Source organism: Enoplosus armatus, chromosome 2, assembly GCF_043641665.1.
Source record: "Enoplosus armatus isolate fEnoArm2 chromosome 2, fEnoArm2.hap1, whole genome shotgun sequence".
In the NCBI taxonomy this organism is placed as follows: Eukaryota; Metazoa; Chordata; class Actinopteri; order Centrarchiformes; family Enoplosidae; genus Enoplosus; species Enoplosus armatus.
Genome location: NC_092181.1, coordinates 24,628,529 through 24,642,353, shown reverse-complemented (window position 1 = coordinate 24,642,353; position 13,825 = coordinate 24,628,529). Strand labels below are relative to the sequence as shown.

The 13,825-nt window shown below is 41.8% G+C and overlaps 1 protein-coding gene across 1 annotated transcript; it reads right to left on the bottom strand.

Moving 5' to 3' along the window:
- Positions 1-2,044: 2,044 nt before the first annotated feature.
- sun2 (Sad1 and UNC84 domain containing 2) lies at positions 2,045-11,760 on the bottom strand. Its single transcript, XM_070926997.1, has 17 exons — positions 11,654-11,760; positions 11,367-11,482; positions 10,596-10,979; positions 10,451-10,510; positions 10,145-10,216; positions 9,369-9,514; positions 8,178-8,228; positions 7,911-7,970; positions 7,276-7,326; positions 7,008-7,067; positions 4,478-4,672; positions 4,191-4,322; positions 3,838-3,967; positions 3,524-3,639; positions 3,088-3,261; positions 2,472-2,561; positions 2,045-2,253 (listed from the first exon to the last, which is right to left on the bottom strand). Exons 1-17 carry the CDS (start codon positions 11,758-11,760, stop codon positions 2,137-2,139), a joined length of 2,061 nt encoding a protein of 686 aa, XP_070783098.1. The 3' UTR covers positions 2,045-2,136.
- Between the last annotated feature and the right edge of the window lie 2,065 nt (positions 11,761-13,825).

Genomic DNA, 13,825 nt, shown 5'->3' with positions numbered 1-13,825 from the left:
AGAGAAAACAATTGTCAGCAACGGCAATAAACATCTGGATTTACTGTTTTAAGTCGTATTTTAGGCTTGTTTTAAATTGAGATGAATTAAACATACATCTGATATGTATGGAGAAGATGAACCTAATTAACATTGTTCTTTGCGTTGCTGTTTGGCTTTACACTAACAAGAATCTAAGAGAACTACACTGTCTGTATTGTGCGTCCAGGAAAGAGCACGTATACACAAGACAGAAGCGTTAGGACTGTACAGGCCGTTCAACAGCTTTCAAATAGGAAAACAAACGTTCCACCTCATTGTACTGTGTATAATTACACACATTTGACCTTATCTGCATCTCAAAAGCCAATCAAGTTTTAATACAACATATTAAATAAAAGTGCATCTACTATGAGGAAGTTAAAGAGATTCTTAAGCACTGCACATATGAATTAATGGTTATGCATAATCAAGGTACTTAATGAATTAAGTAAAATTAAAAACATTAGAACTGTACCAGTCCTTGTCCTTGTATTAACTACAATTATCATCAGTTTAAATTAAAAAAAAATGCAATACACTAAGATCATAAATTCGTGTAACCTGCACAAATATAAAAATATTTTGCATCCACCCCACACCACAAAAATAAAAAGTTACAAATATGAGTTCATCTTTACCACTGTATTTCTTGTAAAATAGCTTCTCTATCTCATTTGCCTCTCTCTCTCTACATCTCATTTAAGATTATTATAGTATAAACTTAATAGAGGAAATTAGCAAGAAATGATAGATTTGACCTGGATTTACCTCTAGTGCACTTCATAATAAGAACAAATATCTAATATTTTCTCCATCATCTAAATGTACTGTACCACAAAGAAACAAAGAATACATGGGAGACAGTTGAATGACACTGATGTACACAGTTCTGCTGTGTGTAGTCCAAACAATATATGTGTGAACAGGTACTATTTTAGAGCTATTGAATCGTAAACTTGATGGTTTTACATGTGTATAACACGTTGGAAAGTAATAAATACACACATTTCCTTCCTGGCTGTGTAGCTCATACAAAAAATGAAGTGTTATGTACAAGGACGTAGAAACACAGATGTCATGAAGTCAACATGACGCCTTTCAAAGAGGTTAGAAAAAGAGGTTTTCAAGTATTCAAGTACCAGTAATGAAATCAAAACTTAGGAGTTAAAACGTGCTAAAAGAGAAAACAAAACACATGTTGCATATTTTACCTTTTGTAGGACTATAAAATCAAATTTAACACTAACAAACAATACTTCTTCAAAAACATTCACTGCTGCCCTCTGTATAGTTTCTACCTGTTGTTCATAGGATGGTACATCCCATCAGTGACAACATCAGCAACAACCAAATATCGGAAGAATGTCCCGTCAAAAATGGCGTAACAGCTGTTTCATCTACTTCAGATAACAGGAAACTAACATGCCAGACTGAGAGCTTCACAAACTAGATGTTTATATTGTAAAGATATTAATAATGGACAGAGCATGTTAAGAGATATGTTGTTTTTTTTTACTTCCTTTATGTCTCTTCATTACTTATGTGCTGTGGCAGGAAGCCTTGAGGTGCTAGCTTGCAAACACGTTGCTAGTTCAAATGGCAGGACCATCTGTGGAAATTTGGGTCAGTAAAGTTCATTTAAAAACTCAGTCTTTCCTTTGACTTGTCAGAGTCTCATCGAGCCACTGCAGCTGCTCAGTGGAAAAACATAAAGAAATGGATCTCCCAGGTTGGAAAGGAAGTAGGAAAACCTGATAAATAGCAGTAATAATTAATAATAATGAAAGTTAAAAATCATAATGAGGCACTCTCCTATGACCAAGAGCATAAAGTTTCCAGAACTTTATGCTTTGAAATGGTTTCACTAGAGGTGTTTTTGGTTCTTAGAAACACTTCATTCTGTACATTTATTCAAAGCCAAGCGTGCAATTAAAAAAAAAACACAGCTGCTCCTGCTTACACACAGGAGTGACAACACTTTTTCAGTAGCATTTGGCCCTGAACGCACCTCAGACCACCAAATTGAATTTTACTTTTTTAAACAGTGTACATTGCAAATGCACTTTCTGATATGTCGGAATGAGCCGTCAGGTCGTGGTCCGTGAATCTCGCGTCTCATGTAGAGGCGATCTGTCCATGCACACGGAAGCGGTAAAGACACGTATATTCCACATGACCCCAGTTAGTGAGGACGCGCAGCTCCACAACTCGATATACTACGTCACTGGGGTTCTGCATGAGGGGGGTGGGGGGGCACGGAGGAAAAGAACAGAGAGAGAAAGAGAAGAATAAAAAGAAAAGAGAAAATGTAAGAGAGTAGAGGAAAACAGTGCAGGAGAGATGAAGACAAAAAAGACAAAAGAAGTTGTGAGATTATTTGCATTTTCACAGTAAACAGGACAGGAAGTGATTAAGCCAAGTCTTATTCATATTTATCAGTTTCAACTCACAGGCAGCTTAAACGTCTGCGTTGACTCTCCATTTTCATTGTAAGTGAATGTCCCCAGCAGTGTTCCCTCTTCTGTGTCATCTTTCATTCCCTGGGAAAGAGAAAGAGAGATCGCAACTATGTCAGAGCGGTGACTATTCAGAATCACCATCATCAATTGGTACGCCGCTCTACGCGATGCCTCGTAAAAGGAAGAAAAATGGAAGGTGACCACCAGATTTACACCTTCCAAAAACAAACAAAAAAGCAGTAAGAAACTTCTCCAAAAACAATTTTGTTTTAATAATAGATCATGTCCAATATTTTCCCAGCCTCATCGGTCTTTTTACAAATCCAACAGGCACATGACATGACATATGAAATGACATTAAATGACATAAATGCCAAATTCACAATCATCCAAACTTTGTTATAGTTGACTAATAATAATATTTCCTTTTTAAAGCTGCTATCGTCTAATAAAAATGTCTGTTAATTAAACAGAATTCAGGCAGACAGTTTAGGTAATGTTCTGTCAGAATACTCCAGAGCAGAGAGCATGCAAGACACTCAATGCAGCAAATCACTTTTTAAACAGCAGCAGTCATGTGTTGCATTTCTAGACTGGGAGCACTCACATAGACTTCAAAGTCTTTGGGGGCGGAGTCGATGCGGCCGGTGGGGGAGTTGTAGCGCGGCAGGTGGTCCAGCGTCACGTGAGTTATCATGGTAGGGTGAGACAGAGAGATCACAAGAGTCCCCTGGACACCGTGAAACGCCCAACATTTCCCTGGGAGCAGCACCGGGTAGCCCTGGGAGGAAAGGAGGAGCCACAGCTGTTAAGTGTCGGGCCAAGTTGTTAAAACTGTGTATAGCCTTTTTCTTACTAAGAAACATTGAGAGAGAGAGAAGGAAAAGGGAGTAGAGGAGAAAATACAGAGATGTCAGATGTCTTCAGAAGATAGAAGAGAGTGGAAGGTAATGGATGATACGTTGTTTAGGGGAAATAACAGGTTTGACATGATAGAAAGGATGGAAGAGGAGAAACAGATCATAGAGAGAACATCACAATACCTGAATAACAGTGCGTGGGCTTTCAGATGGATACCACAGAGGGAATCCAAACAGGGTCACACATGCTGAACGAATACGATATGTCTCTGAACACCTGGTACTGACCACACTGGCACCTGCGCACACACACACACACACACACACACAATTTATATATGTTAACTGTAAGGGACTCATTTTGAATGAACATATTAAAAATAAAATGTGATTGTTTTCAATGCAAAATAACTCTTTTTGCTAGCGTGACCACACAGTGAGATTAAATATTGGTGAATAAAGCCAAGTGACAGTGACATGGGGATGTTCTTCCCAACCTTGAGTCTCCAGTGCAAAGTCGGCCATTTTGTCAGCCACGGGACGTCCACAGTCTGAGCAGCTTCCTTTGTCACCAGGCCTGATAGCATCCTGCTCCTGATTCACATTCACATACAGTACGTAGCGTAAGTATGTGTGCACCAAGTCATATTTATCAACATACGCCAAGATACAGATGCGCACGGACACATTAACATTGATTGAAGATCATATAAGCAGTATTATTCAGAGGTCTAATTAAGAACTACTGACAGAGTAATTAAGCCTCACAACGACAGATTTTCTTGTACTGTGATTATATTTATATGGGTTTAAGAGTTGATACAGTATCTATCCCTCCAGCCACCTTGATGCGGTCAGTGAGCCACTTCTCCATGGCCTGTTGGAGCTCTGGGGTGAGATGGTTGTGGATGGGGATGGTGCTGGTATCAGGACAGGGGGCTGGAGGAGGCATCAGCTGGAAGGACGACCACTCCTGGGACAGCTACAAGAAACAGGCAGTCACATTATAGCCACACAATCTAAAGGAAACACGTCAGGTTAGAAGATAACATGAACAAAAGACAGGATTAATGACTGCCTCGATATTTCCTTATAAAAATCTTGAGTCTCGGCCGTCATCTCTACCAGCGCTGTTACCTTGGCATTCTGGGCCTCTAAAGCTTGGATCCTGAGGCTGAGGCTGGCAGCAGCAGAGTGGCTGTCTGTCTGGTAATCCACCATCTGCCTGCCCAACCCAGCAAGCTCCTGCTCCAGACGCAGCCGACTGTCTGAGTCCACAACCTCAAGCTTGGCTTTCATTTGCTGCATGTCCAGCTGTAGTCTCTCCTTCATCTGAGAGAGAAAGAGATGACAGGGTCAGTCATTACTGGCCTCATGGTGAGATTGGAGGAGTGATGGGCAGTGTGAATATGGCTCAGTAAGACGTTACAGATGTCACTCTCATACTCTCTCTCACACTCTCAAGCCAGGTTTCTAAACAGAGTAGATGTTCATCCTAAATAAAAACAAAGTTACCCCTGCTTGGAAGCTGATTAAGGGCTCTAAACATATGAATGGTTATCTATTAAAATACACAGACAGATGTAGCTTGGGCCAAGGAGCCAACAGCAAGTTGGAGAAATGTTTGGGATATGCAGAGGTTTGCGCTTCCAGAGTACTTGTAAGTTACAAAGTATACAAAGTGAGAAAGCTACAAAATCATGCAGAAAATCTGCCTGTAACTCTCTGCAGTTCCCCATCATCACCACTAGATGTTACTCTCGTACAGCTGGGTTGTGACCCTGTTACTACTCCCAGCCTGGCCTCCATCCTGGACTCACCAGGCAGGACTTTTCACTACACACCGAGCAAGTTAACCACAAGAGGAAAGGAATGGCAGAAGACACAGAGGATAACAGAGAAAGAAACAGGCAGAAACAGAGAGTGAGACCCCCTTACCTGGGAGAGAAGGCGTTCCTGCTTCAGCTGCAGCTCCTCCTGCTTCAGCTGCAGCTCCTCCTGCAACAAACACAGACACAGGTTACACTCCAAAAACATGAAGATGTACATATGAGGCCTCAAAGTTATTTTAGTCCTTTCATCACTTTCTTTATTTTGTTACGCTGAGCAGGCTTCATTTTTGTGTGTGAAAGTGAAGCTGATGGAGCATCACACCTCAGGAGTTTCTCATGTTTGTCAATAATTTGCAGACGATTTGTCTCTTACCATAAGATGCTGCATCTTCACTTCTACAGCAGCAGACAAAGCTGCTGGATCCTAGAGGGAAAAACATCTCTTAATGCATCGAGCTAACAAAAAAGACAGATAGATGTTTGTTATAAGGAACTCTATGTTTGAAACATTGTAGTTATTCATGATTTTGTGCTTTGCTGTAGTCTTCTTTTTATATTCTGTCATTATGCTTACAGTATACACTGTATGCTAAGTAGGCCTCATAATAGTTACATTAGACAATTCCTCGGTCTTCCAGACCTGATTTGAGGAGTGGACAACAAGTCTGACAACTTCTCTGAAGGAAATGGATGTACACTCCCCTCTCTTCTAACAATCCAAAATAAGAAAGCTACAAAATCATGCAGAAAATCTGCCTGTAACTCTCTGCAGTTCCCCATCACCACCACTAGATGTTACTCTCGTACAGCTGGGTTGTGACCCTGTTACTACTCCCAGCCTGGCCTCCATCCTGGACTCACCAGGCAGGACTTTTCACTACACACCGAGCAAGTTAACCACAAGAGGAAAGGAATGGCAGAAGACACAGAGGATAACAGAGAAAGAAACAGGCAGAAACAGAGAGTGAGACCCCCTTACCTGGGAGAGAAGGCGTTCCTGCTTCAGCTGCAGCTCCTCCTGCTTCAGCTGCAGCTTCTCCTGCAACAAACACAGACACAGGTTACACTCCAAAAACATGAAGATGTACATATGAGGCTTCAAAGTTATTTTAGTCCTTTCATCACTTTCTTTATTTTGTTACGCTGAGCAGGCTTCATTTTTGTGTGTGAAAGTGAAGCTGATGGAGCATCACACCTCAGGAGTTTCTCATGTTTGTCAATAATTTGCAGACGATTTGTCTCTTACCATAAGATGCTGCATCTTCACTTCTACAGCAGCAGACAAAGCTGCTGGATCCTAGAGGGAAAAACATCTCTTAATGCATCGAGGTAACAAAAAAGACAGATAGATGTTTGTTTGGGGTTTGGGGTTAGGGTTGCCCTAACAAACAAAATCAGATATTTTTTCATGTTACCATAAAACTAAAACAGATTCAAATATCAAAGTTTTAAAAGCTAACAAAATCCATTTAAATCAGGACAGATGCCTTTGTTGTCTGCAACAGCAAGTTGGAGAAATGTTTGGGATATGCAGAGGTTTGCACTTCCAGAGTACTTGTAAGTTACAAAGTATACAAAGTGAGAAAGCTACAAAATCATGCAGAAAATCTGCCTGTAACTCTCTGCAGTTCCCCATCACCACCACTAGATGTTACTCTCGTACAGCTGGGTTGTGACCCTGTTACTACTCCCAGCCTGGCCTCCATCCTGGACTCACCAGGCAGGACTTTTCACTACACACCGAGCAAGTTAACCACAAGAGGAAAGGAATGGCAGAAGACACAGAGGATAACAGAGAAAGAAACAGGCAGAAACAGAGAGTGAGACCCCCTTACCTGGGAGAGAAGGCGTTCCTGCTTCAGCTGCAGCTCCTCCTGCTTCAGCTGCAGCTCCTCCTGCAACAAACACAGACACAGGTTACACTCCAAAAACATGAAGATTTACATATGAGGCCTCAAAGTTATTTTAGTCCTTTCATCACTTTCTTTATTTTGTTACGCTGAGCAGGCTTCATTTTTGCTAAAACAAAGTGAAGCTGATGGAGCATCACACCTCAGGAGTTTCTCATGTTTGTCAATAATTTGCAGACGATTTGTCTCTTACCATAAGATGCTGCATCTTCACTTCTACAGCAGCAGACAAAGCTGCTGGATCCTAGAGGGAAAAACATCTCTTAATGCATCGAGGTAACAAAAAAGACCCCAAATTTCCATGCCAACAACCCCAAATAGATAGATGTTTGTTATAAGGAACTCCATGTTAGAAACATTGTAGTTATTTATGATTTTGTGCTTTATTGTAGTCTTCCTTTTATATTCTGTCATTATGCTTACAGTATACACTGTATGCTAAGTAGGCCTCATAATAGTTACATGATTCAATTCTTCGACCTTCAAGACCTGATTTGAGGAGTGGACAACAAGTCTGACAATTTCTCTGAAGGAAATGGATGTACACTCCCCTCTCTTCTAACAATCCAAAATAAGAAAGCTACAAAATCATGCAGAAAATCTGCCAGTAACTCTCTGCAGTTCCCCATCACCACCACTAGATGTTACTCTCGTACAGCTGGGTTGTGACCCTGTTACTACTCCCAGCCTGGCCTCCATCCTGGACTCACCAGGCAGGACTTTTCACTACACACCGAGCAAGTTAACCACAAGAGGAAAGGAATGGCAGAAGACACAGAGGATAACAGAGAAAGAAACAGGCAGAAACAGAGAGTGAGACCCCCTTACCTGGGAGAGAAGGCGTTCCTGCTTCAGCTGCAGCTCCTCCTGCTTCAGCTGCAGCTCCTCCTGCAACAAACACAGACACAGGTTACACTCCAAAAACATGAAGATGTACATATGAGGCCTCAAAGTTATTTTAGTCCTTTCATCACTTTCTTTATTTTGTTACGCTGAGCAGGCTTCATTTTTGTGTGTGAAAGTGAAGCTGATGGAGCATCACACCTCAGGAGTTTCTCATGTTTGTCAATAATTTGCAGACGATTTGTCTCTTACCATAAGATGCTGCATCTTCACTTCTACAGCAGCAGACACAGCTGCTGGATCCTAGAGGGAAAAACATCTCTTAATGCATCGATGTAACAAAAAAGACCCCAAATTTGCATACCAACAACCCCAAATAGATAGATGTTTGTTATCCTCCCCTCTCTTCTAACAATCCAAAATAAGAAAGCTACAAAATCATGCAGAAAATCTGCCTGTAATTCTCTGCAGTTCCCCATCACCACCACTAGATATTACTCTTGTACAGCTGGGTTGTGACCCTGTTACTACTCCCAGCCTGGCCTCCATCCTGGACTCACCAGGCAGGACTTTTCACAACACACCGAGCAAATTAACCACAAGAGGAAAGGAATGGCAGAAGACAGACAGATATTTGTTATAAGGAACTAAGAAACATTTTAGTTACTACCAGCCGTGATTCTCTGTGTGTGTCATCATGGCAAATGTGGCCCTGGAGACACCTACTGTAGCGGGAACTACCACAGAAGTGGTTTGCCAGGTGTTCATATGTCTGTCTGTGGACTGATTTGGCGTCACAACTGTGCAAAAGTTGAGATCAAAATGAAGGCCATGTTCGAAGATGGGTGTAGTCCGAGCAAGGGCGCTGGAAGTAGGAAGGTAGGAAGAAGGGAAGGGACCAACTAGATGATCTCTAGTTCATGACTTTGTGTTTTATTGTAGTCTTCCTTTTATATTCTGTCATTATGCTTACAGTATACACTGTATGCTAAGTAGGCCTCATAATAGTTACATCATTCAATCCGTTGACCTCCCAGACCTCATTTGAGGAGTGGACAACAAGTCTGACAACTTCTCTGAAGGAAATGGATGTACACTCCCCTCTCTTCTAATTTAATTCTGTTTGTTGCCAGTTCCTTGTACTTTATTGATTCTGCTGTCTGGTTCTTGCACAATCTTACAGTTTTGCTTTTTAATGTCCCTCTATTAAATTACCAAATGTGGACTAGGAAATAAATACTATATTGTTCATGTAAAATTGCCACATTACACAACAGGGAGGAAGGCTAAGAAACATTTGCAATAACCCACGGTAATCTATCCACTCATCCATTGCCAATCAATTTCAATTTAACACACACACACACACACACACACACACACACACACACACACACACATACACACACACATAAACAGGTAGATGAAGATGATGCGCCCTACCACCACAGGTGTAGGATGCACGGTGCTGAGTTGAGGAGGAGTGGCAGGGATAACAGGTTGACTCTTGGGTCTTGTCTGCGACAGGGTCTTTGTGACAGTCATGCGGGAAATGAGAGAGACCAACAAAGGAAGAAGGAACCAAATACCTGGAGAAAACAGGAGGAATGGTGCACTTAGAAACAGAGACACAGTCTGCTCAAAGTAAACATCTCCTGACTCCATGTAGCTTCTAAGATTAAAGGCCCTCACATGTAAAACTTGTAATGACTGACATTTACTGTGACTCATTCAGTCACACTGAAGTGGGGCTGTGTGAGGAAAAAGTCACCACACAAGCAGAGGAGACCGCGCAGTGCTGCAGTGCAAGTCAAACACACATTCTGGGGCAGACCCTACCACCTCTGCGAGCTAATTTCCTGGGGGGAAAACCCTGAGTACCACTAAACTAAGACTGAGATGTTGTCAGGAAAGTAGGTGTGGTAGGATATTTCATTACCCTGCTACAAAAAGCCAACAAAAATATACACAATATAAACAAAACTAGAGAGCAATCCTCAAAGAAGGAAATCTTTGATTTTCTTTAAGTAACTTTGTGAGCGTCACGTCAAACATAGTGAGCTCTCCAAAGTGATCATAAAAACTAAATCGTCTCTTTCTGACAAGGAAACATGGGAAACAAGACTTCAACATTTAAGACACAGCATAAGTTAACCTGTCTCCATGCTGTGATTGAAAACCCTGACAGACATAATCTGTTAAATGTTTATGTCACTTACATAGAAGTAGGATGAGGAGGAGGAGAAACAGACCACAAGCCTTCTTCATGTGACTGCTGAATGATGTATTAGCTGCAGGCACGAGAAGAAAAGTTGATAAGCTGAAGCCAAATCACATGCATCAAGTGCAAAACCAAACCTACAGGCATGTGAAAGCAGTATATACACATACATGAGGAAATGTGGACACGTGCTGTGTAAATCCACTTAACAAAGCTACAAAAACAAGCACATGTGTTTACACACTGTTCATATATGTGCAAATATATATAAAGACAAAGTTAAACATGTACACCAACACCATACCTAAAGCTGTCAGATGCATTATTTTTGATTGTACTGCGACGGCCATCAATGAGATTGAGTCTGCACAAAACATAGGAAACAATGACATTATTACATAGTAGTACACAGACACACACATACAAGCAAACACACACTCCATACTCACCCATCAGACTAAAGAAGGCACTGTTAATTCTGCTTCTGTATCCAGTAGTGGGAGCCCCACTATCACTGTGGCTCCTACTGGTGTAGCTGGTGGTGGTGGCGGCTGTGGGCTTCATGTGAGTGCCCTCAGAGGACGAGTACCCTGAGCTGTCCACGCTCTGACTCAGCTCCTTGTGGTTGGGTCTGAGGTGTAATCCTGGTCTGCTGGAGCTGCAGAGCGCAGCGTAGGGGCTCTTCTCTGGAGGTACTGTGGGGCAGCGGGTCGGCGTCTGATTCCGAGCTGATGATGGGGTCAGGGCAGGCCGAGGTGTGGCCATGGTCGAAGTGTAGGGTACAGTCCTCATGGTTGGTTGGGTCTGACTGCTTGAGGGAGAAGGACTCAGACCTGAGAGGGAGAAGGGAGAAAAAACAGAGCTGTCAGCTGTGAATAATCACATAATAATTATTTATTTGTTTTCTTGTTGTAAGACTTGAAGAAGAAAGAAAACATATGCAACCAGTGACAAGGGGTTGCAAGTAGGGACTAATTAATAATTAAAAATGCACATCACAATTTTAGCAAGCCCATTGTGATATCTTCTTCTCTGTCCAACCAGCAGTCCAATACACATTTTCAATTTACACTGGTACAAAACATAAAAAGCAGCAAATCCTCACATTTGAGATTTTGGAAGCATTTTTGCTGAAACAAGACCTCATTCATGCTATTATTACTGACAGGATATTATGTCATTATTACTCTTGCACAGATACGATGTTGTATTGGTTTTACCATCATACTGGCCTGCAGTGATGTGTGGCTCGGGGCTGGCAGAAGTAGCATTGCTATTGGCTCTACTGGGGGTACGAGAGCCGGCCTTGCGGGTCCCTGCCTTCTTCTTGAAAACCCTGTCGATAATAAGACAACACACACACACACACACACACACACACAGGAGGGGGAGGTGGTACAGGACAAAGGACAAAGATTGCTTAACATTTCAATTTGCAAATCAGAGCTGCTGACTAGAATCCAAGCTATGGACATACGAGCACACACACATAGTTAGAGTTACGTACTTGACAGGGTTTTCACGGTAGGATATGTTTGTCACGCTACTTGAATCAGATTCTTCATCTGAGTTGTAGTAGCCGCCGGACACCAGGCGAGAACTCCTACGAGACATGACTGAAAGACACAGAGAGGAAAAATAATAAGACGTGATTTACCAATGTTTTACATAGCTCCTCAAATTGCATAATGCCTCTGATCAGAACATGCTGGCAGGAGGTGGCCAGTACAGTGCCGTATACACAGCGTGATTTTGATGTTAGTGAAGTGAAGTCTACACGGAACACAAGGAGCAGAATATTGTTTTCCATCAATTACTGACAAAACGTATCACACAGAATCAATCTTTCCTTACAGAATAACTCCACACACTAGCTAACTTCAACTAAATATTGATTTATTTTCAGTTATTTTTGACCAACACAACTGTACTTTCAGATTCAGGACCATGCCGTAAGGGGTTTAAACAGATTTCTCTTGCAGTTCCACCAGCTTCATCTGTTACAAGTTGGACGCCCAACACATCATTACCAACTAGGAAGGCATACTGTACATAAGCAAAATAATGATCAATACACACCCACAAACGCAGGTGGTAGGCACGTTGTAGCAGCAGTGGGTAGTTATATTCTAGTAGTAGCAGTAGCAGCAGTAGGTAAAGCATCAGTAAATACAAACAGTACATGTGGTACTAGCGGTAAATGCAGTAGCAGTGGTAGTTGTAATACTAGCAGAAAGTCCCTGACAGATGCTCTCTTGGTTAATCTTGGGAGTCTGTAATCCAACTAATCTACAGGAGCCATCCTGACAAACACTCACTGAGACCTACAGAGCATGAATAAAACACCAAAACACAAAAACAAATGCATTTCAACACACAAGCTTAAAGAGCAAAGACAGACACTGTCAGACACACTCAGAGTGCATTCTTACAAAACAATACTGCAGACAAAAACACACAAATGCAGCATACCTCAACTGACCCACCATACTTAAAGAGAAGAAAAATCTTGAGAGAGTATTACAGTTTAACAGCAGGTGATGTAGATGTCGACAGCAGAGACCTGAATTCAGCCGCACTACGTCGTGGTCACGGTTGTTAGAAAGTATCCGCCTTAACTTTCAGAAATGCTGCCATCATGATCATTATGTAACAGGCATCTGAGATGATGAGCAATCTGATTGGTCAGTCTGTTCTTACAGTGCAAATGATTAGCATAAACCACAGCTCACGGGCTTTACCGCCTACTGGGCCAACTCCTGTGGCAAGCAAACTTTCATGTTACCCCCCTTAAATGAATTTGAAGAAAATACAAAAGTCAAAGATTTATTTATCTAAACTTCCAAAATAACCATCAAATATGACATATTACTATTTTGGTATTATTGCCGTAAGATGCATATTCTTTCCAACTGCACACCACTGCTGTGCCTACAAGTAAAGAGTGGCCTCAGCAGACGTCAGCCCGAGGACAACAAAGCCCGGCATATTGCAACAGCTCTGAATATCTGCAATTAACTACTTCACTTTTACAGTATATTACTATGTCAAGAGTGCTGAAAGAAGAGAGTACAAGTATTGATTCATTTCAACTGTCTTTCCTGCTGAATGTCATCCATCCTTTTAATTATAGTTACATGCAGTAGCTTGCAGCACATCCTAGTGCTGCGGCTATGATGGGTGGATTTCACGACGTCAGTGAACACACAAAGACTCATCATCACGTAGAAAGTAACATTTTGGCCATTAAAAGGGAGATGTTAGAAAGTAATCTGCTTTTAAAAGTTATAAACGTTAGTCTATCCATTCCAGTGGGCGTTAATCAGCTCTGTGACAACCCCTTCTGCGAGTCTCCATTTATTTAACTCCACAGCATCAGAAAATCCACTAACCTTTAGAATCTGCTTTGTAATCCAGTCTTGTAACTTTATAGTATATCCTGCCTCCTACTGGGCCTTAAAAGAGACTTGTTGTCTTAGAAGAACTAACCTGGTTACTGTTTGAATTAGCCTTCTGGTATCATTCGCCAGGGACAGGACTACAGCAGAGCAGTAACTTACTAACGCTACTGAAAAGAGCGGCAGAGGGTGACAGAGAAGGAAGCTGTGGCTGTTTGTACCCAACAGATAGAGACAGGAAGTCAGCACACACGCACACTGAAACCTCTGCTCCCAAAAGG

Coding starts and splice junctions, on each gene's coding strand:
- sun2 (XM_070926997.1), bottom strand. CDS start 11,760: ATGTCTCGTAGGAGTTCTCGCCTGGTGTCCGGCGGCTACTACAACTCA. Junction 10,980..11,366: donor CACTGCAGGCCAGTATGATG/GTAAAACCAATA, acceptor TCTCCCTCTCAG/GTCTGAGTCCTTCTCCCTCA. Junction 3,640..3,837: donor CTTTGCACTGGAGACTCAAG/GTTGGGAAGAAC, acceptor GTGTGTGCGCAG/GTGCCAGTGTGGTCAGTACC.